Genomic DNA, 23,468 nt, shown 5'->3' with positions numbered 1-23,468 from the left:
ACCTGTTCACCATTACCACCTGCAGCAAGCAGATGGATAAATCCTAGAGTTGGTCAAAAGAGCAGCCTAATCTGAATCTCATTCTCCAGAAGAATCTGTTTGGGTGAGATGTATAAGGCATTCTTAGCCAAGAACATGCTTCTCAGTCTAAACACTTGCTCCTGTATCCATCCATCCATCATCTGTATATACTGCCTGATATATGTATCTCTAGGCGGTGAACACAATTAAAACCACAAATATAAAGTAGAGTTTAAAAAACCACAGAATAAAAAAGTTAAAAGAACTTCATAGGATAAAAACAATTAAACCATTTAAAATCTCCATTAAAAGCCTGAGAAAACAGAAGTGTCCAGGGTCTCAAACTGAAATGGATACTGATTCAAATTTCAGAAAGAGCACTGAGGTCTACTTTAGTAAACTTTGGCACTAAACAAGCAATTTCACATGAGCTGCAAAAATACTTTAGCACTACCTTGTTATAGCAAGACAAGATGTGAGTGTAAATGCTGGAAAAAGAGGAGGTAAAATCCACTGAGAGATTGTTTTCTTCTGATGCGTTATTTATCAAATGAGATGCACATGACAGACAGTTTCTATCTCCATCAATTAAATTCATTACATAAATGGACCATATCTCTGTATTAACCAGCTGGTGAATGGCTCTCAAGCTATGTGATCAGAGTATGTATTGTAATGCTTAACCACTAACTATGTTGCACCATAATAATATACTGTATTATTTAATTATTTATTTAACATATTATTTATTTCTATACAGGCCAAAACTTGCATCTCTGGGCAGTTCACAATTAAAATAATTTAAACATTAAAATCAGTTAAAAACAAACATTAAAAGTATTAAAACTATAAATCTAATTAAAAGCCTGTGTGAATAAATATGTCTTCATTGCCTTTTTAAAAGTTGCCAGAGATGGGGAGGCTCCTAATTCAATAGGGTACACATTCCAAAGCCCAAAGGCAGCAACGGGAAAGGCCCATCCTCGAGTAGCTGCCAGATGAGCTGCTGGCAACGGCAGATGAACCTCTCCAGACAATCTCAGTGGGTGATGGGGCTCATGGTGAAGAAGATATTCTCTTAAATACCCAGGGCCTAAGCTGTTTAGGGCTTTATAGGTAATAAACAGCACCTTGTGTTTTGCCCGGAAACTTATCGGGAGGCAATGTAGATCTTTCAACACAGGAGTTATATGGTTTCTCCTAGATGACACAAAGACCAGCCTGGCCAATGCATCCTGTATCAACTGCAGTTTCTGGAGTACGTACAAAGGCAGAGCTGGGGCAGATAGTACTAGCAACTGCTGAGTCATTCATCCCAGCCCCAGTCCTGCACATACTCCCCACAGATGTTCCATAGAGGCAGCAGGCCACAGTCCAACAGGGGAAGCAAGGAATAGGCAGATAAGAGCAGAAGGAGCCAACAGCATGTGTGTGTGTGTGTGTGTGTGTGTGTGCGTGTGCACGCACACTTACACACAGAGAGAGTCTTTTACCCTGGGCAGAATGAAATGGGAAGCAGATGGGCTCTTCCTCTTCTCTGCTAGGCTTCTAGCTTAATGGATTAAGTTGTTTAAGCAATAGGAGTATTGTGAAGGCCCAGGAAAAAGAAGAAAGGCGGGGACTGAGGGGGGCACATTTTTCTGTTCCTTCTCAATGCCAGAAAATTGAAAGTTTTGGAAAAATTGATAAACGTCTTATGAAATATTCTATTTCCTAGAATGAGGATATACGTTACATAGCATGGTTTTAAAATAGCACTTCTTGCCCGTTGCTTTTCCAAAATACAGTCTAACAAGTAGAAGATTCTAACATATGAAGATTAGATAATTACAATTCTAATCCTGTATAATATAGTTATATATAAAACTTTCAAATCCCAGATGCATTTTGGCCTTTGCTCTGCACAGGACGCACTGTTTGCTCGTGAATGATTGCCTTGCTCTTTGATCCGTTGATTGGTGGATACACTATTCTCCTGATTAGGTTCCTGTTCATTTTGGAGATACTCTCTCACTGCAAAGAACTGTGACATTGTGTTTCACCCTTCTTCAGAGGAGTATGCAAGCCTACCACCATGCCTGCTTGCGTGGAGAGAATCAAAAGAGTTGGATGCGGCAGGAGGCTTGTCGCTAGCAAAGCTTCAGGAGAAACCTCAACATTTAAACTAGGGAGCTATCTAGAGCACTATGCTGTTCTGTAATTATTGTGTACACTGATGCTGTCTAAAAGTATACGTGCTTTTTATTTTAAAAAGGGAAACCTTGTTTAGTTTTGTTTAGTCAATTTATATATCACTCTTCCTAAAGTGACTCATCTCTGTGTCGTCCAGTCTCCCCCACAGCAGTGCTGGGTGGCAAATTAATGTATCCCGACCACCGCCAGCACCTTGCTACTGCTGCTCTTTCTGCTGCTGCTCCTTCTTTGTCCACTTGCCACCACTGCTTGGTAGTCAGTTCGCCTGGTAGTAAGAAGCCGAATGTCCACATTTTCTTGCTCAAGCAACAAAAAGTGGCCATTCAGTTTCCTACCAGTGAGGGAGCTGGAAATGGAGGGTGTGTATCCGCCCTGATGCCTAACACACGGGGCTCATGAGGGCCCCTCATTTCTCAGCCAGCTCCTACAGCAGGAAGGGGTTTTATTGGTCATCTTCTCACTTGAGTGAGGGGAAAAGCCATGGAGCCCTTTGCCACTGTTAAAGGCAGGAATGGCGCAAGTGACAGGAGTGGGGAAGGAGTGAGTGGTAGGTGGGGGACTTTTTGAGGTTCCCCTTTTGGGGTTTCATTGGGCAGCATGTATTCTTAGAACACATCCACCTGATCCACTCCTGATCTCAGATCCACCTTTCCTGTATTTCAGAATACCTGTTTCTTAATCCAAAGATAGTTTCCTCTCCCATTTAGTTTTGTTGATCATAGTATGTGAAAGTAGATAATGGATTATGGGAAAACAACACAAAACATAAAAAACCCCCCTAATGTTCTAGTTACCTTGTTCTCTTAAGTTGTGCTGTGTTTCTATTCTAAGAATACAGCTGGATGAGATACAGGAAGGTCATGATCAGGTTCTCCAAGAATTTTCTTAAAGTTTAAAAGTTTAAAGCATGAGACAGGAAAGGAATTGCATCCCAGGTGCACTGCAGGGAAAGGAGTTAATTTTCCTACCACATGTAGCTTTCCTGATCTAAAAACTGGATTTTCCCCCGGATAGGGGTGTGCACGGAACAGGTTTGTGTGATTCAGACAGGATCATGATCTGCGAACTGGTTTGGTCGAACCAATTGGTGTGAACTGAACTGTTTTGCTGGTTCAAGCGCCTGTAGTGGGGAATCCGGTGAGGATTGCTTACCTTGCTTCCAAAGGTAATAAAAGGCAGCAGGGGGTGGTGGGTGGCGAGGGAGAGGCACATTTAAAACTGAAATAGAAGGTGCTTACAGGTAGGCCTGCGTGTGTGGCCATCCCCCTGTTCTCTCAGTGGTAGGGACATGCAAATGACCTCTGCACATGCACAGAGGCCATTTGCATGCTACTGCCACTGAGAGGGTGAAGGGAGCACTGCTCAGGCTTGCTGGTAAGTGCCTTCTTTCAATTTTAAAGGTGCCTCTCCACGGTTCTCCTGCCTCCTTTTTTATTGCCTTTTGGAAGAAGGTGCTAAACTGGTGAACAGGTCTAGAGATGAATTGGGTTAAGTCGTGGACCGGACCCCTTTTGCCAGGCCCGGTCCAGTCCCTGATCAAACTGGTTGAACTGGCCTGGTTCACTGCAGGCCAGTTCAGTACATCCTTCCTCCTCCCTCCCACCGAATCTACTCTGTTCTCTGCAGGGGAAAACATATTGATACTTATATGGCACCTGCATGTGTTACTCCATGGGCAAATTAAATCTGGAAAAGTACATAGGGGAGAGTTAACACCCTTCCCCCACAGCACTGTGACGTGATCTGATTCGTTCTCTCACAGCCGCTTTTATCTTCCTTCTAAAATTAGGATATATATTGATCATAATCCTCTTATGTCTCATCTAGTTTGAACTGAAGATAAGTTTAAGATTCATGTGAGTACCATTAGCTTCTTGAAGTGGCTCCTGCTTTAGCTGGGTTTTTAACATGAATGGAAAGCTTACATTGCTCTCACTCACATTACCAATACCTTTCCTCTACTCTTTTTAGCCATATGACTGCCTCCTTGTCTTGAGGAGGCAATCATTAGACCACTTCTGAAAAAGCCTGCCTTGGATCCTTCAGAGTTAAGCAACTACAGGCCTGTCTCCAATCTTTCATGGATGGGCAAGGTGATTGAGAAGGTGGTGGCCTTCCATCTCTAGGTAGCCTTGGAGGAAACTGATTATCTAGACCCATTTCAAATTGGTTTCAGGCAGGGTATAGAGTGGAGACTGCCTTGGTCGGCCTGATGGCTTATCTCCAATTGGGAATTGACAGAGGGAGTGTAACTCTGTTGGTCCTTTTGGACCTCTCAGCAGTTTTCGACATTATTGACCACAGTCTCCTTCTGGAATGTCTGGGGGGATTGGGGGTGGGAGGCACTGCTTTGCAGTGGTTCCACTCCTAACTCACGGGCAGATTCCAGATTGTGTTCCTTGGAGACTGTCATTCTTTCAAATCTGAACTTTCATATGGTGTCCCTCAGGGCTCCATATTATCTCCAAAGTTGTTTAACCTCTACATGAAACCTCTGGGAGAAATGATCAGGAGATTTGGTGCAGGGTTTTATCAATATGCTGATGACACCCACCCAACTCTCTTTCTTCATTTCAACATCATCAGAAGAAGGCATATCCTCCCTAAATGCCTGCCTGGAGGCAGTAATGGGCTGGATGAGGGCTAACAAACTGAGGCTGAATCCAGATAGATGGAGGTACTTATTGTGCAGGGTAGGAACTTGGGAGACTGTTTTGATCTGCCAGTTCTGAATGGGGTCATGCTCCGCTGGTAGGAACAGGTAAAACAACAACAACATTTATATACTGCTTTCTAACAAATGTTTCTAAAACGGTTTACATAGATAAATAAATTAAATGGTACGCAGTCTGGGGGTACTTCTGGATCCTAACCTCTCCCTGGTGTCCCAGGTTGAGATGGTGGCCAGAGGTGCTTTTTATCAGCTTTGGCTGATACACCAGCTACGTCCATTTCTTGAGATGAACGACCTCAATACGGTGGTACATATGCTGGTAACCTCTAGGCTGGATTACTGCAGTGCGCTCTATGTGGGGCTGCCTTTGTACCTAGTCTGGAAACTACAGTTGGTCCAGAATGCAGCAGCCAGGTTGGTCTCTGTGTCATCTAGTAGAGAACATATTACTCCTGTGTTGAAAGAACCACTGGCTGCCGATATTTTTCCGGGCAAAATGCAAGGTGCTGGTTATTACCTATAAAGCCTTAAACAGCTTAGGCCCTGGGTATTTAAGGCAACATCTTCTTCACCATGAGCCCCAGCACCTGTTAAGATCATCTGGAGAGCTTCATCTGTGGTTGTTGCCAACCCGTTGGCAACAGGACAGGCCTTCTCCGTTGATGCCCCTGTACGTTGGAATGTGCTTCCTGTTGAAATAAGAGCCCCCCCATCTATGGCAACTTTTCAAAAGGAACTGAAGACACATTTATTCACCAAGGCTTTTAATTAGATTTATGGTTTTAAATTTTTGATGTTGGTTTTAAATGATTTTAATGTTTGTTTAAATATTTTAATTGTTTATTTGATTTAAATCAAATAATAAATAAATAAATACTGTGAAAGCAGCTTGGTAGTGATATATTTTTCATGCATGAAAATGTACATATTTATACCAAATAGATAATAGTGGAGTAATTAAGGTACTTCATAACTGCTAATCAGCATTTAGCAGTATTGTAAATCCTTTTCAGATTTGTAGTTTACTTCAACTACTTGCACATTATGCTATTCATTGTCTCTGCCTACTGTCTCTCCTTATTAGTCTTCAAAATGATCTTAAAGCACCTTTGGAAAGTATGATAACAGAAAATTGCTCTTGTGGAAACTAAAAGTGACCAAAGATAATTAAAAAAAACCCTGTTATTATAGTGCCTTTTGAAAAAGTATACTTGAACAAAAGGTATGCATCATTTTCATGGATCTCATTCTAAGCTGAATTGTTGACATGAGAAAGGGGAAAAAATGACCAGCCTAAGATTGCTTTCTTACAGGGCATGGCTTTTTAGTCCATACCAGGCAGTACTTGAATTACAAATGCAAATAAATTGGTTCTTTCCAACAACTTCCATCATTTTCAGTGATTATAAAGTTTGCAGGATAAATGCATATTTTAAGAATGGGGGAGTAACAGCAGGAGAGAGGGCATGCCCTCACCTCCTTCCTATGGCTTCCAGCAGCATCTGGTGGGCCACTGTGCGAAATGGGATGCTGGACAAGATGGGCCTTGGGCCTGATCCAGCAGGGCTGTTCTTATGTTCTTAACCATTATAGTGCTGGCATAAGTTGAGTAATTATGCTATTTTTCGCCCCATATGTGGAAAAACAGTTGGCCATAGCCTCATATATACATCTTTCCCTGTATTCAGAATATTTCCCTGAGTTGAGCAAATGGATGAGGTGAAAGTGGTATTGTGCCTGCTGGTTATGTCCACATTGAGTGGTCATAGGGAAAAGCATTGTTCACAAAACAATTATTTCCTCCAAAGGTTCAGCAAAATACATCAAAAAAGAATGGGATCACACCTGCTAGCTACATACGACTGTGCTCACTGTCTACGTCCTCCATTGGCCACATACATGGTGGTAGTGAAGAAGCAGAGCTGAACAAATGGAGAACTGATTGGCCAGCCTTCAAAATGACAAAGAGAAAGAGAAACTCTCCGTAGATTTGGCTCTATCCCTTGCAAACTAAACTTGTGTATGTGATCCTATGAAGTGTGCAGTTAGTGAGCTTCTTGATGTTGGGAAGTGTGGTTACCACGTGTGATCTCTCTCTCTCTCTCTCTCTCCCCCCACCCCTTCCTCTCTCCCCTATGATGTGTTTGAACATTGGGGAGAAGATCGTTGTATGAACAAAGCTTATTCCATTCTTTGTATGTGAAATTCTGCTGTAAAATGGTCTTGCAGCTACCATCCTTTCCAGTACCCTTTTTGTATCTTTAATGCAATATAGAGGGGAACAAAAAAGTAGTTAGAAGGAGCAACTGATAGCCCATACTGAAGCCTTATGATAGCCCATATTGAAGCAGTTAAATGATTTTTCTATTTTAATTTTGGTGAAATTCAAGGAATTGAAATTTCCTCTATCACAGAAATGCGAATTGTCTTTTCAGTGACTGCCTGAATCATGTAATTTCTCTTCATTTCTTTTTGTTCCCATTTTCTCAAAATATAGCTGATTATATGTTTCTTTTGTAGGCAGCTACTGGGAAAAGTTTTGGAAACAAGGATTTCCGTGCTGCTTTGGAAAATGGAGTCCTCCTGTGTGAGTGAGTATTCTGGGCAAGAAAAAATGAATATTTCTGTTTAAAGTTTAAATTTTGCATTATTGAATCACTTTCATATGATCAAGCTTTAGTTGGAGATAAGCTATTGAGATCAATGCAGTAGTGCAATCAGTTTTGAAATACTATCTGCATTTTTCATGCTGGGACAACTTTCTAACTAGTGGTGGTCTGCCTTTCAAATGTCCTTGCGCTCTACATGACTCTGATGAACAATATTAAGTGCAATTTTAAAATATGCTTGCAATTATATAATACTTATAATAATTGTATTCCATCTCTTTTTATGCATGTTGTGGCTCACCAAAATAATTAAAAAACAAACTCCAAAATTATATCCTGGGAATTTAGTAGCTGATTACTCTTCAAATCAGAGACCATTCCTGGTATAAAATCACATTCTCTTTTCAGATCTGTAGTTGTTATGCACAGTGGAAGACATCCAGAGATGTCTACAACTAGGGTGCACAATGTTGTTCTACCCATGTAAGAACATTCTCTTACATGGGTAGAACAACATTGTGCAAAGTCATTATGCAGATACAGTAATGTCTTTTCCACAGAGTTGCACATAGGTAATTTTGGAGCCTGGACCTAAAGGCCTTTGGAGGCCCCCCCCCCCCCCCCCCCGCCCGTCCCTTGCAAATTAAGCATCATTATGCTTGACCAAGCAACCACACAATGCTGGATAGACTAAAAAGGATTTGTGAAAGCCCTGGACTTTGGCCTGGAGGTCCAGGGGTAAGAGCGCTTTCTCTACTGGACGAGAGCACCAGTCTTGTCCGTAGCCATTCACCTGGTCACCACAACAGGCATAAAAAGAGATGAAATACAATTATTATAAATGTGAGCATATTTTTAAATTGTACTTCATATTTTGGCAACCTGAAATTTTGATTGGGCAAGTGGCTGGAGATGAAAAAAGGAGGCAGGCAATGACCAGATGCCAGTGTGAGGACTGTGGAGGCTTATCTACCAGGGCTTCACAAAGTTACTTCTTCGAAGTTTGAGCAGTATGCAGTGGCTTCGGCATTATTGTCACCTTCTCCACCAGCAGCACACTCTCTGTTGCTCAGCCCTCAAGAACCAGGGGCACAACAAATGTGGGAACTCCTGCAATGAGCACTGGCATTGCAGGGAAGCTGGATGGTGTCATCAGAGGCATTCTGCGAAGGTAGGGGAGGTTCCCTACACCCAGAACAGTTTCAATTCTTACAGGCATTGTTAAAGCTGCTGCCGCCCTGATTAGCTTGGCACAGGGTTTGTTTGTTTTTAAAATTAAAACATACTCCTTCCCCCAACAACATGTGAGTAATCTTTTCTTTTCTTTTTTTAAGTGGAGGGGAATGTCCCTTTTGGGGAGCTTAATAAGTCTGCATTACAGAACACTTTGCATTATCTCTTTCACCTGCTCTTCTACCACTGTCAGTTCTTCCTTAAGCTGTTGCACAACATTGCAGAGCATAGGAACATAGGAAGGTACCTTATACAGAGTCAGATCATTGGTCCATCTAGCTCAGTATTGTGCCTGATGACTGGCAGCAGTACCTTCTAAACAGGCTGCTGGCAGGTGTCTCTCTTGGCCCTATCTTGGAGATGCCAGTGAGGGAACTTGGAACTATTGGCATTCAAGGATGCAGTTGCTCTTCCCAGAGTGGCCCCATCCCCTAAAGGGAATATCTTACAGTGCTCACACATGTAGTCTCCCATTCAAATGCAAACCAGGGTGGACCCTGCATAGAAAAGGGGACAATTCATGTTTGCTACAACAAGACCAGCTCTCCTTCTGTGAGCATCTTTGCAGAAACTAATGTGACACTCTCACTTCCTATCTACTTGATAACAAATAAAGTCATTTTATTTTCTTGACATCAAATCTAAGGTGCAATTGTGGGAGGTGGGGATAGAGGGTTTTGGGTGAGGACTTTGAGAGCTCCAGTTCACCAGCATGGCATTTAAAAAAATTAAAACAATGTAGGGATGTCGCTGCTTCCTTCCTGTCATCTTTTGGGCTCTTCTATCCCTACTGTAACGATGTAGGATACGTTCTAGGCCTAAATTCCTCCCTCGTTAAAACAATTGATTTGGGCAAGCTGGAAAGGCATTTGAACAATTAAAAATAGTCTAGTGACAATGGCAGGAGAAAGGATTGTTATTTAAAAGTGATAATTGTGTAGCTTTTATGTTTTTTTATAATGTTAAATGTTTTGTAAACCTCTTTGAGATTATTTTAATGAAATGTGGTATAAAAATTTAACAATAAATAAATAATATAAATAATTGAAAAGTATCCATTTTGGAAGTCTTAAATTCCATTTAAGGGCAGGACTTCTATTTTGGAAGTCCTAGCAAGCACTTGAAAAAGTCTTGCCCGGTCTTTATCACATTTGGCAATAAAAATGTGAAAATATCTACTATTTGATGGATTTATTTGAGTCCCCTATGAAATTTCCATTATTTCATATAATGAGCACCTGCTTGCAAGTATGATATATACCGAATGGTATGATAGCCTTTAAAAAAGCTTTCTGAGAATGGAATTCACATTGCTTTAACATGTTTAAGTCTGTGATTTAGGGTTAATGGATCTTTCACTTGATTATCTTGTCTCCACTAATTTTCAGGTGTTTGGGCAACTTGGAAAAAATGTTTTTATATGTTGACATGCTATTGTAGAATAGTAGTAGACCTTCAATTACGCGTATGATATTCTAAACTACTAAGTTGGTAGACAATTAAGCTGTCTCATTTCAGGTATTTTGTTGCAGCCTGTAGTGTGTGTTAGTTTTTTGTTTTTTGTTTTAATTTTTATTTTCAGTGTTCACATAATAACATAGAACAATATCACATAATAACACTAGGTTTAACAATCATATTTTCCATGTATTATTTATTTTATTTATTTATTCAATTGTTATACCGCCCTTCCGAAATGGCTTAGGGCGGTTTACAATTAAAAACAGAAACCATTAAAACCAATAACAATTAAAACAGAAATATAAATGTGAACACCAATTAAAACGCATCTAAAAAAAACCAATTAAACTATCAAAACAATTAAAACCCTGAAAACCTGGTTAATATTAACACAATTAAAACAAATTAAAAACCCTGAAAGGCCAGGCCAAACAGATGGGTTTTAAGGGCTCTCTTGAAGGTCAGTAAAGAATTAAGATTACAAATTTCTGCTGGGAGGGCACCCCACAGCCCAGGAGCAGCTACAGAGAAGGCCCGCCTCTGAGTCGCCACCAAACGAACCGGTGGTAACTGGAGACGGACCTCCTCAGATGACCTTAACGTGCGGTGGAGATCATGTAAAAGAAGGCACTCTCTAAGATATCTCGGGCCCAAGCCGTTCAGGGCTTTAAAGGTAATAACCAGCACTTTATATTTTGCCCAGAAACATATCAGCAGCCAGTGTAAGTGTTTCAAAACAGGCATAATATGGTCTCTCCGAGTTGCCCCAGAGACCAATCTGGCTGCCGCATTCTGAACTAACTGAAGTTTCCGGACTACGTACAAAGGCAGCCCCACATAGAGCGCATTGCAATAGTCAAGCCGAGAGGTTTGTATCACAAGAAAATCCAAAATCAGCTCTAGTACTGTTAATATAATAAATATAATCTGCCCAAATACGGTGAAACAGTGATTCTACTCTCACAGCCTGCATTAATCTAATCTTATCAGTGATTGTTTCTAAGAGCACAATTGACCACACCTTATTATACCGCTGCTCAATTGTTAATTGATCCAAATATTTCCATTGTTGAACAATTAGTGATTTCGCTCCTGCCCGATATACAAGTTCCTTATTTTTTTAACTTGGCATTATTCCTTACAAATATATGTAATAACTCTAATTCCAGAGAACACACCACATTTTCTCTCATTATCTCTTATATTAATTCTCTTAGCCGGTGTGTGTCCTGAGGAATTTGGCGGCGGAACTCTCGCGACACGTTGCGAGAGTTCCGGCGGGGGCAAGAGTTAAGGAGGAAGGGCAAAATGGCAGCAGCGGAGAGTGGCAAAACAGCAAGAGGAGAGCCGCCTTGGCTCAGGCTGGCCGGCGGCCGCTGGGAGATGGAGGCGGCGGGACAGCCAGGCCAGGCAAGGCCGTCCCTGGTAGACGCGGCGGCCCATCCTGGTGGGAGGCGGCCGAACCTGGCAGGAGACGGAGGCGGCGGGACGGCCTGGCCGTCCCAGGAATAGAAGCGGCAGCGGGCGGCAGCGGAGAGGTAACAGGCTACAGGGCACAGCCCCAGCTCCCATTGGAGGCCAGGGTGGGAGGGAAACGGGTGGCCGAGAGGAGAAATGGCCAAGAGAAGGAATGGTGGTGGTGGGGCCTTTTTCGGCCTTTTCAGGGGAGGGGGGCAAGAGAGAGTGGAGCAGGAGGGAGGGGACAGCAGGCACCCAAAGAGCGCACAGATGCTCTGTGCGGGTTGGCTAGTACTTCTTATATCTCCAGATATTATTTGCCAAAAACATACCACCTTTTCACAAGACCACCACATGTGACAAAATGTTCCCTTTTGCTTTACACCTCCTCCAACACTGAGCAGAATATTGATGAGAAATATATGCAAATTTTACTGGAGTTAAATGCCACCGATATAAAATCTTCCATTGTAGCTCTTGTATGGAAGCTGACAGGAACCCACCAGACTTCCATAATAATTGCCTTTTACTCTCTCCTATAGGATGTGGCAGCCTCGTAGTTAAGCTTTCCAAAGCAATTTGCCTGCTGCAGGGGGTTACCATTAAGCCAAAGAGTAGTAACGAAGGGTATTAACTACCACCCTTCAAAGCAAACCTGGTAATGCGGGCATGTGAGTTGTGCTTCTCTCTGTGCCAGCTGACTCAGTGTCTTTACTGTGTTGAAAAAACTGTGCTAATTCCACAGGTGGACATAGTGATGGGGGTGGGGGTCTTTTTTCTTTTGCTTGCTCCCTTTGGTCATTCCACTACAGCACCTGAAAACAGAACATTCCCGGCAGCTGGTTTCTGCAGGTCCATAGCTATTCCCCACTCCACCTGGAATGAAACAGAAAGTGTCCCTACATGACCCAGCATGTTTCCTGCTTCATTCTAGGGAAAAAAAGAAGATAGCAACTGGTGGGAGCTGATCACCGGCAATGTTTTCAGCACTGCTACTGCTTGCAGAGGTGTGGCAAAAAAGAGATATTTTTCTTAAAGCAAGCAAACGACCCAATCCCATTTGCTCTACAAACTTAATGTCAGGGCAAGGGGTTTGAGACGGTTGTTTTTATGTTCAGCTCGGTCCACAAACTATTGTGTTTGTATGAAACCCATCCCAGGGAAAGATTTTGTTTCATGTTCTGGCTCTTGGAGCTTGTTTCGATACATTTATTAGAATTAAGTGATAAAGCTTTTACTGGACTGGACTGGTTTAGACTGCAGTTCATGCATTGGTAAAATGTTCTGTCTGTTCATGAGGGTAACTAGCATGTCAGGTAGTATTTGCTCCTGATTGATCTGTGTGTATAGCAGAGCTGCACAACTTGGGCCATCTAGCTGAAGGTAGTTATGGACTGAATTCCCATCATCTGACTGTTGGCTGCATTGGCAGGGGATGACGGAAGTTGTAGTCCAATATCTACATTTATATATTCAAGATATTTAAGAGAAAATCTTGTTTTTATGAGTCATGCTGCCCTTTGAGATCATCCAGAGAGGTCCATCTGCAGCTGTCACCAGCTTGTCTGAGACAGACTTTCTCTGTTGCCACCCTGGGACTTTGGAATGTGCTCCGTCAAAATAAGAGCCTCCTCGTCTCCGACAGCTTTTAAAGACTCTTAAGATCCATTTATTCACCGAAGCATTTTATCTAGAATTGTGGTTTCAACCTGTTTTAGTGTTTAAATATCTGTTTTAATTTGTTCTATGTTCATTGTAAATCCTCCAGAGATGTGAGTTTGGGGCAGTGTAAAGTAAAGGTAAAGTTGCGCCATCGAGTTGGTGTCGATTACTGGCTCTCACAGAGCCCTGTGGTTTTCTTTGGTCGAATACAGGAGGGGTTTACCATTTCCTCCTACCGTGCAGTATGAGATGATGCCTTTCAGCATCTTCCTATATCACTGCTGCCCGATATAGGTGTTTCCCATAGTCTGGGAAACATACCAGCAGGGATGTGAACTGGAAACCTCTGGCTTGCTAGGCAAGTTATTTCCCTGCTGTGCCAAATAAACTAAAAAAATAATCCGTTGGAGGGCCAAAGTTCTGTAGTCTTATTGTATAGAAAAGCTTTCCCCCCATCAGTTTGTTGTTGGCAAGCTGAATCTTTTGGAATGGTTCAGTCAGTGAAAAAAATTAGAAAATGATTCTGACGGATGTATAAACTGGCCCTAATTTACTGCCACAAGGTATTAGAGGACTTTTCTCCAAGCCACATTAGCTAGTTTAGTTCTGAGGTGAACGTTGGATGGCCACTTCACTGTTTATCACTGTTGCATGGTTTAGTATGCCTTATGTGAGTAAAATGTGCTTATGTTCTGGAATGTGTGAGGGAGTTAGAGCGTTCATGGAACTTGCTTTAGTAAGGCATGATGACCTTTTGGTGCTTTCCAGCCTCACAATTTTATTATTTCATGTCAGTAATTTTCCAGCGGTATTCCAAGGAACTTTGGGATTTCACACAAACTTAGCAGCATAGGAAGCTGCATTATACTGAGTCAGACCGTTGGTCCATCTAATTCAGTATGTCTACATGGACTGGCAGTGGCTTATCCAAGGTTGCAGGCAGGAATTTTTCCTCAGCCCTATCACAGAGATGCCATGGAGCAAACTTGGAACCTTCTGCATGCAAGCATACAGGTGCTTTTCCCAGAGCGGCCCCATTCCGTAAGGGGAATATCTTCTAGTGCTCACATGTAGTCTCCCATTCAAATGCAAACCAGCATGGACCCTGCTTAGCAAAGGGGGCAATTGATGCTTGCTATCAAAAGACCAGCTCCCCTCCCATGAAACAACTCATCAGGGATTCCTTCAATTACAAGATTGGAGAAGGCCGACAAGCTTCTTTGAATTTTACCACTGTCACAAATATCTTCCTTCAGTGTGTTGGCTATGTGTTTGGTTCCCATGGAGGGATGGCGAAAACTTCCAGTCTCCCACTTCACATGAGCTGATTATCTGGCCTAAAACACTCCCAGAATCCTTGGCAGAGTGCAAGGGTTTTTTGGCTAGTAAATTAATGTGGAAAGGGGTTCCCTGAAGGCAGAAAGTTCAAAAATCATTGGTTTTTATTTGGTTTGTTGCAGAAATTATATTCCTGTAGATGTATTCAGCATCATGGCATGAACCTGAATCTCTCTCTCTCTCTCTCTTTTTTAAAACTTATGCACCTTTTTCTTTAGCATGCATTTTACTATGCTTAAGGATATTTTTTTTTTGTTTCAAATGTCTCACTGTTGTGTTGCAGTTAAGATACATTTGCACAGTTACATTTATCAGTGGAAAGCTGATGCAAAATCAGTTTTAGTCTGACTCAAATAATTAAATTATTCAACCTTTTGAGACTTAAATCTTCTGTATGTTAAACCCTAGAATAAAATTACATTATAAAGCTTTGTAATTCTCATTCTTTTGTAGTCTAATTAACAAGATCAAACCTGGCATCATTAAAAAGATTAATCGTCTGTCAACACCAATAGCTGGGCTGGTAAGTAATATATATATATATATATATTTTACTGTCAACTTTGCTGTCTGGATTTTTTCTTATAAATAATTAGTATGTTGGGGTTGTGTTGATGCAGGCCTAAGTGCTTTACAGTACTTAAGTCATGCTTGCACATTATTAGATGCTCACAAACTGCATTTAATGGCTTTCTCTAGGAAGCCTTGTATAACTTGTGTACCGAATTATTTTTCTTGCATTGGGTTTCAGTCTTTTATATGAGCACTAACAGCAAGCAGCACTATCCTTGCCATAAAAAAGAATCTTATTGCCATTATTTCCTGCTTCCAAATATAGCACAATGGCCAAATTTTAAAATTACTTCTGTAGCTGTGCCATATAACCCATAATCTACTTGATTTCATCTGATATCTACTCAAGGTTAGAAAACCCTTCTGCTGAAGTCAAGTAAATAAATTGTATGTTGGAGCAGCAGATTAACTTATTTCCATCAGTTATATTATAGTAGGGAAAGGCAGCAGAAGTTCTGGGAGCTCTCTTATAAGGAACCTCCCCATGTTCTCAGTTCAAGGTGCTGGTAATTTTTAAAGCCCTAAATGGCCTTTGGGACGTAACTATCGGAAAAACCATCTGCTCCCAGATGAGCCTACTTAAACTATAAGATCTTCTGAGGTGGAGAGTGGAGGTGGCTGGCTGCTCTTGTACTGATGTCAACTGCACTTCTGTGTATATTGGTCAGGACCTTCTCAGTGATTGCTCCCAATCACTTCGAAGGGTTCAGTAATGGAGTCTTCCTTCTGCAGAACAGAGGATTAATTCCAATGCATTTTGATTAATATTGTTTTCAAGGAATGTCTATGGAAAACAGACACACCTGTCTGTCAGTCTCTACGGACAATACTGTACCATTATTAAAATATCTCTGTATTTTGTTGAGGCTATTCTCAGCTGACATTGATCCCCCGTAGAGTTTCGTGTCCTCCTTCTCTCTAGCTGGCAGACTTGCATTGACAGTTGACACCTGTGCTTTCTACTTGACCTGGTTGTTATGAACAGATTCTTTTATAATTTAGATGCCGATGGAATTCTGTATGTATTGGCTTTTTGTGTATATATATGAGATATATATATATATATGTGAGCCAGCATGGTGTAGTGGTTAGAGTGCTGGACTAGGACCGGGGAGACCCGAGTTCAAATCCCCATTCAGCCATAAAACTAGCTGGGTGACTCTGGGCCAGTCACTTATCTCTCAGCCTAACCTACTTCACAGGGTTGTTGTGAAAGATAAACTCAAGTATGTAGTACACCGCTCTGGGCTCCTTGGAGGAAGAGCGGGATATAAATGTAATAATAATAATAATAATAATAATTGTATGTTGGACACCAACTTGCGGTTGGTGTGAAAGGAGATACAAAACTTAGATATAAAACAAATATGCACCTTGGCCACTTCTCTCCCATGAATCAGACATGATACAGGCAAAGGACTTAAGGGCAGCTAGCAAATTCCTCTGCCACAGTGTGAATAGCAACAGAGGCTCTGTTAGAGCACACCCTTTACATACTTGAAGTATCAGAGCTCTAGGCTAACAAGAAGTGACATGGGAGATCTGCAGTCTGATACCCCTGATGTCATTTTCTTTGCTTAAAATCAGCAATGGGAAGTACAGTTTGGATCAGGGCCATGGTGCTTTTGTTTGTCTTGCATACATTGCCTAGTGCTGCATCACCTGATGGAAACTGCTACTCCCTCAGAAACTATTTGCTGCAGAAGCAGGGAGGATGGGCTTCAAGGGGGTGCACTTTCCAATGGAGAAAAAGGATTCCATTCCACTATACTGTAACCCTAATCCATATCGCCACACTCCATGACTACTTTTAATAAGGACTATAAGAACACAGTTTTCCATATCACATTTGAAAAGAAAACTTTGATGCTATTCACATGGAGATGTGGGGCTGGGAGTTAGAAGCTTGTTTGCTGGCATCTTAAACCGAGTAGAGTGGCTGAACTGTTAAATGTAGCTTGTTCATCCTGGGGAAGAGGTAAGGGTGGGTTAGCGAGCTCGATTAGACCTATTCATGTAGGAGTTGAGTCAGTGGAAGGAACTAAATGTTGCTGACCCTTCATTTTTGCTGAGTTCAAAATATAAGTTATTGGCTGTAGACTGCAACTATTTGTTTTTTAAAATATGAGCTGGGTTCCCTCTTTGTGTCTTGAAAACAGAGTAAAAGTGGCATTTCATCTTTCATGCAGAGGAGGAAGTGCAGTTTTAAGAACAGAAGCTATACAATTCTTCAAAATGCCATTTGTGTCCCAAAGTACATTTGGATGTTAATTCACTTGAAAATGTTTGGGGAAGATTAACATACTTGGATGTTTTGAATTGAGCATTGTGTACTGCAAGAAGGGCAACATTCCAATTAGCAAATTCCATCTGTGTGATGCTCTTTACTTAAAGCATTCCATGGAAATCGGGCTTTTAAACTGCAAATAATATACCAATACATTTGTGAAACAAGCACTTCTACAAGAAAGCTATGTGCTTTTTCTTTGTAAATTAAATTCATTGACTAGAACCTATGGCTAGTCTTATATAGCTACCTCTTCAGCAAATGTTTCTGAATGTTACAGAAGAAGCAGGGGTGGAGCTGTAATAGAGCAGTTGGGTTCAAAGAACCTGTTGTGCTCTGTGTCAGGGAGCTGCTGAGCTCCCCCAGCTGGGGCTCTCATTGCTGCCACCTCTCTAGGCCAGGCACTGGTTGATGGCAGGAGGACATGCATGTGACCCATCATCATCACCACCACCACCACCACCACCAGCCTCCTTTGGCAGCTGGCCTGGCTCTGCAGCTTCTCTTTCCATCAGCCAGGAGCCATGCCGATGGAAGGAGGATCGGTGGAGCTGTGTAAGTGGGGTGAGCATGTGCACTGCCACTGTGGTGCAGCAAAGAGAGGGGAGGCTGCCAGTCGAGTGAACACGGGCCCACTCTCCCCCTGCTATGCTCCTGCTGCTAAGCCTTTGTCTGGTTCTCCAAGGGTTGTATTTGCAAATGTTGCAAATACTGTGGAAAGTGAGCACATATGTTTTTGTTATCTAATCTCTGTGTTATGTCATTAGTGTGTTGATATTTGGAGTTCTTGGGCAGGAGATCAGGTATATTCATTCAATATGTCAAAGCCCTGCAACCACATGCAGTCTTAAACTTTGCCTATTCATTTCTCTGCTCACCAGAACAGATAGCTGGAGACCACAGTGGGACCTTTGTAGGACCTGTAAAGCCCCATTTTGTCTTTGAAAACTAAAGGTGTTTTGCTCTCTTTACTGAAGGTAAAGATGCTGAACATACTCATGGCAGCGGAGCAGCAGAAAGTAGAAGAGCAGTACAAAACTTGAAGTGAGATAATCTGTGAGGCTGTATCTTTGGTATTTCCTGGATAATAATCCCAATGTCAAAGCTGATGGTCTGGAGGCATCAGGTTTGGGCTGTTAAGAGTAGCTCAATCTATGCCTGAACAAATTGCTCAGATTGAGGAGCCAGGCTATGGCCAGAGGTTTATAGGTTGCCCCCCTGTGTTGCCATAGTCGTAATCCCTACTGAGTTGGCAGCTGCAATACCACCCTCTCGTCAGCTATACTGGTGACATTGTATTATTGTAGAGAATGGTTCAGTAGCTCCTTCTTCCAGCAAACTGCCATGTAGTAAGGGACTCGGGCCCCTTACTGCAAACAAGTGGAGTGGCTTGTTTGAGACCTTTCACACTTAAAGTGAGTAAGATTTATGCACAAGGCAGTAATTTTTTAAAAAAATGTGTACCAGGTTTGTGTGTTTAAAAATGATGAATTATATATTTAACTGGAAACTGATGGTAATCAAAGTTATAACTCTGTTTTGGCTTAAAATGGGGGTGGGAGGGTGGGAATGGAGCTGGTACTCTCAAGGGTTTAAAAGTTAACCCCTTCACCAGCACCTTATCATTTTGCCATTTCCAAGTTCCAACTTTCTGTGATATTGGAATGTTTAAAATTACTATTTAAAATTAAAAATTCCAGAGCTTTTTACATATAACTAATGTTTTTCTGTATGGGAACAGTACCCATTTTGTATTTGGAGATAAATTAATCTACCCCTTTTTCAATGTGAGAAAGGAGGGGTAAGAATGGGTAGGCAGCCTTGTTTATTATATTTAAAGTATTCAGTGAGTGATCATTCTTTATAAACTTGGACACACATGCTAGCAAAGACATTAAGAATACTGAATTTTCTTCTATATTTGGGGGCTCCCAGCTGCAGCAGAATCTCTCTTGAATATGCTTTGCATGTGAACGTACTGTGTGTTTCATCTTGGTTCTGTGGATGTTCTTGGGAGCAATTTGATGTCATTGGTAGGAAAAAGTCAAATATATTAAGAGAGCTGTAAGAACCTCAGCATATTTTCTGAATATACTTGAGTTTTTTAGGGTCTCCCATTCTCACAAAGACTCTGATTATTCACCTCTAGAGTACTTAAAAGGTTTCTCAGCTTGTTGACTAGAGGGGAAAATATTATGATGGAAGCACTATTGAAATCTGTTTTTATTTAAAGTAAATTTAGTGTTAGTATATTCTGATGATAGAATAAAAAATTGAAGCATGCAATGTGAGTACATATTAAAGTGACTATTACTTGTAGCAATTTAGCTATTCTTGGGTTGGGGGCGGGGAATGGGAGCAGCAAACGTCAAAGCTTGTATTAGAAGGGGGAAAGTCTAGACTTACCTACTTCCTTCTGTCTGGGTCTTGTACTGTTTTCTCATCATCTGTCTTAAACTGACCTATGTTGGGAGCAAAATGGGGAGAGTGTGAATCCACTCATACCCCTAGATCTCTCAGTAGGATTTGATACAATTGACTATGTTATCCTTCTAGATAGGCTGTCCAAGTTAGGGGTCAATAGCACTGTGTTTCAGTGGTTCTGTCATCACCTGGCCAACCAGTTCCATCCAAGGTGGGGAACTCAGTTGAACCCTTGGCACTTATGCTATGTGATCTTGTAGGGTCTTATTCTGTATCCCATTTCTTCTTTCATGCGAGGCCTCTGAATGGAAGTCATCGAGGGATGTGGAGTGAGGTGACACCAGAAATGATTATGGCACCCAACTCTGGTTCTTTTGCTTAGCTTTCTGTGAAACCCTGGGAGTACTGAATTGATAATGGACTAGAACCGCCCAGAGATGAAAGTTTGGGCAGTATAGAAGTTTAATAAATAAATAAATAAATAAACAGAAGAGAATGAATAGAATAATAAATACAAGAATAGAATAAATAGAATAAATAAATAAATAAATAGAAGAATAAATAGAATAAATAAACACACTTAATCCAGATAGGGATTCTTTAAATAGGTGATTCATCTGAGCAGAGAGGTAGTTTTCAACCGAGTTTTGATGACGTGGACAGGGGGGTTCACACTCTCCCTGAAGGAACAGGTTAGGACCTTGGAGGTGCTACTAGATCCACTTTGTCACTAGAGACCCATGTAGTGCCTTTCACCAGCCGCTTTTGGATGGAGATAGGCTGACCATCATTGTAATTAATACTGGTAAACTGTGAATTTAGACTATATAATGCATTCTGTCTGGGACTGCCTCTGAAGACTTCTTGGAAACTTCAGTTAGTGTAGAACACGCATTAGACTACTAACTGGGGCTGATTGTTTTGATCATATCTTGTCACTTTTGAAACTGCTTCACTGACTGCTGGTCATTTTTACTGGGAACAATTCAGAGTGCTGGTGCTTCTTATAAAGCCCTAAAGAGTTGTCTAGCACACTGAGCCTTCCTGGACATTTAGATAACTAGCATAGGTCCTATTCCTAGTCTCCCATCCGTCTGAATTTTGGAAGATGATGACTGGCTGTGGAGAAGGCCTTCTCAGTCATTGGCCCTGACTCTGGAACTCCCTTTTCAAGGAAGCTTGCCTGAAACCACCTGCCATGCCTTTTTAGTACCAAGCAAAGGCAGTTTTCTTCTCTTACCCAGGCTTTTGACTACTGGTTTTAATGTTATTTTTAATCTAGTTCTATGCTGCTTATCCATTTTATTATTTTTTCTATTTTTTAATCTTTGTATTCTGCCCTGCAAGAATTGTCTGAAGGGTGGCTTAGGCATAATATAAATTATCTGATTCTGGTCAATGACCATAATAAAGTAATCTATTTTAACCCCCAAGCTATCTGCCCCATACTCTTTCAGAGACAGCATATTGGTAAGCTGAATATTGTTGTCATGGGAAGGAACAATATCAGGCAAAGGGGGAAAGCAGCTTTCATACAATGCTGGTACAGTAAGAATTTGGCCTTTATGGCAGGGCTTCTCAACTTAGGCCCCCCCGCAACTGTTTTTGGACTAAACTCCTATAATCCTCAGCCACAGTGGCCAATAGGCAGGGATTATGGGAGTTATAGGCCAGCATCTGCAGGAGGGCCAATGCTGAGCAGCCCTGCTTTATGGTCATGGTCATTAAGGTAAAGGAAGAGGACTAGACTCATGGTCTTGGTTCTGTAGCAGTTCCAAGTTTAGCAGTTCTGACTTGGCTGCAGGAATGATGGTTTGTGGCATGGATATAATTTACCAGCAGAGCATACGTCCCTGATCGTGGAGCCTGTTGCTATATATGTGCTGAACTGTGGGTCAGATCAGACAACTGGATAAACCATAGTTTATTCAGACTGCACACTCAATAGACCCCTCAGCTCTGTTACAATCATAGTAATATGAACTGACTCTTTGTGTATATGTGGGGAACATGATTGTTCTGTAACCCACCAATCAATTTAAAGTGGTGAAAGCAAGGGTTACAGAACAGAAAGAGTTCCTATTCCTGAGTTACAGAACTGAAAGCATGCCTGAACTTTCCCCTGTAGTTCCAGTATTGTGCTTGCTTGATGAATGTGGGTGTGCCCTGAGCAGTTAGAGAATAATGTTAACAAACAAGTCAATAAATGGCATTCATGGACTATTAAGCTTGGCAGTGTAGCTAAAGTGTTCAAAGGTCACAGATGTTGTATAGGGTAAGCATATTGCTGCTGCCACGTAATGTTAAAGATATTATACAGTGTTGGTTTATCTTGCGTGTCACCGGCTGTGGTAACTGGTTCCCTGGCAAATCTGAGCCATAAACAGGCTAAGCCAGAGCAAGTATGTTTAGTAAATGAAGAACATTTGAGAATCAGGTTGCTTGTCACTTGCTGAATTTGTTCCTGGCATAAGTGAAAGAGAGAGAATGTGGGCAGCCCTGATGGGTGGGTAAGGCATGTGCAAAATTTGCCCTGCCCTTAACACTTCCTGGGCCTGTCCTTATTCAGGCACTTTTGACCCTTTATTTCTTTTTATAACTCCGGTTTAACTAGTGAAGGTTTGAAATGTGCCATCACTGCTGTTTGTCAGCATTCCTCTGACGTGATGGCAAAGTGCAAACTTCAAACACTGTGGAGCTATATGATGTGTATGAATTCCTGACATTTATCATGATAAAAGCCTACCAGCAGTAGCAACCTTTTAATAGGAAGTGAGTGCAGGATATGTCTAATGAAGTGAGATAAGCCTCCACCCTTTGAATTAATCTCTACGCCTGCTGTATTTTCAGATAATCTGATACCTTGCGAGTTAATCTCTTGTTCATGTTGAAACAATTTATCTTGCACCTTAGAAAGATAAGGGGACTAAAGAATTGTAGGAGGTGATTTCTACCAGTTCTAGACTTAAAACATCCATGCTCCCCTCCTGCCCAAAATGAAGGTTTTGCGTAATTTCTGGAGGACCTTGGCTCTAGGAGTGTAGTTGGAGAGAGTGAGAGACCTTGACTTTCTGTGCTTGTTTGCACTTGAGACCTCAGGAAGCACTATCAAGTAGGGATGTGCAAACTGGTTCAATTTCGAACCTGTTCAACATCTAACATGGCCAGTTAGATATTGAATCACCCCTTAACCGAAATGGCCCCCATTCACCCCAATCTCAGACTGAACAACCCCTGGTTTGGGGGTGCGTTAAAATATTTCTTAAACCTTTTTTAAAAATTAATAAAACACACCACTGCCACTCTGGGGGCTTGTCTGTGGCCATGGGGGTGTGTGTCACTGGATCTCTCCTCCATGGTGGTGGCCATTTCGGAGGCCACTGCACATGCCCAGTGGGCCTCTAGATGGCCAGTTCATGACCCAGCCATGCAGAGGCCCATTGGGCATGCGTGGCAGCTTCCAGAATGGGCACTGCCCTGGAAGAGAGGCCCGGAACCCGCCCGACACAGGCAATATTTGACTAAATGGAGGCTG

At 41.8% G+C, this 23,468-nt stretch overlaps 1 protein-coding gene across 15 annotated transcripts in view; it reads left to right on the top strand.

Moving 5' to 3' along the window:
* The window catches only part of LMO7 (LIM domain 7), a 203,622-nt gene that overhangs the window by 57,077 nt on the left and 123,077 nt on the right, over positions 1–23,468 (top strand). For 14 of the 15 annotated variants that reach the window (XM_053306365.1, XM_053306363.1, XM_053306366.1 and 11 more), the window contains 2 exons: positions 7,409–7,479; positions 15,103–15,172. In XM_053306365.1, coding sequence (XP_053162340.1) covers positions 7,409–7,479; positions 15,103–15,172 — 141 coding nt within the window. The remainder of the gene's footprint in view (positions 1–7,408; positions 7,480–15,102; positions 15,173–23,468) is intronic. The other variant, XM_053306367.1, reaches the window with a different exon arrangement.

This window comes from Hemicordylus capensis, chromosome 3, assembly GCF_027244095.1.
Source record: "Hemicordylus capensis ecotype Gifberg chromosome 3, rHemCap1.1.pri, whole genome shotgun sequence".
Lineage (NCBI taxonomy): Eukaryota > Metazoa > Chordata > Lepidosauria > Squamata > Cordylidae > Hemicordylus > Hemicordylus capensis.
Note: the sequence above shows the minus strand (reverse complement) of the source record. Positions and strands in the feature narration are given on the sequence as shown.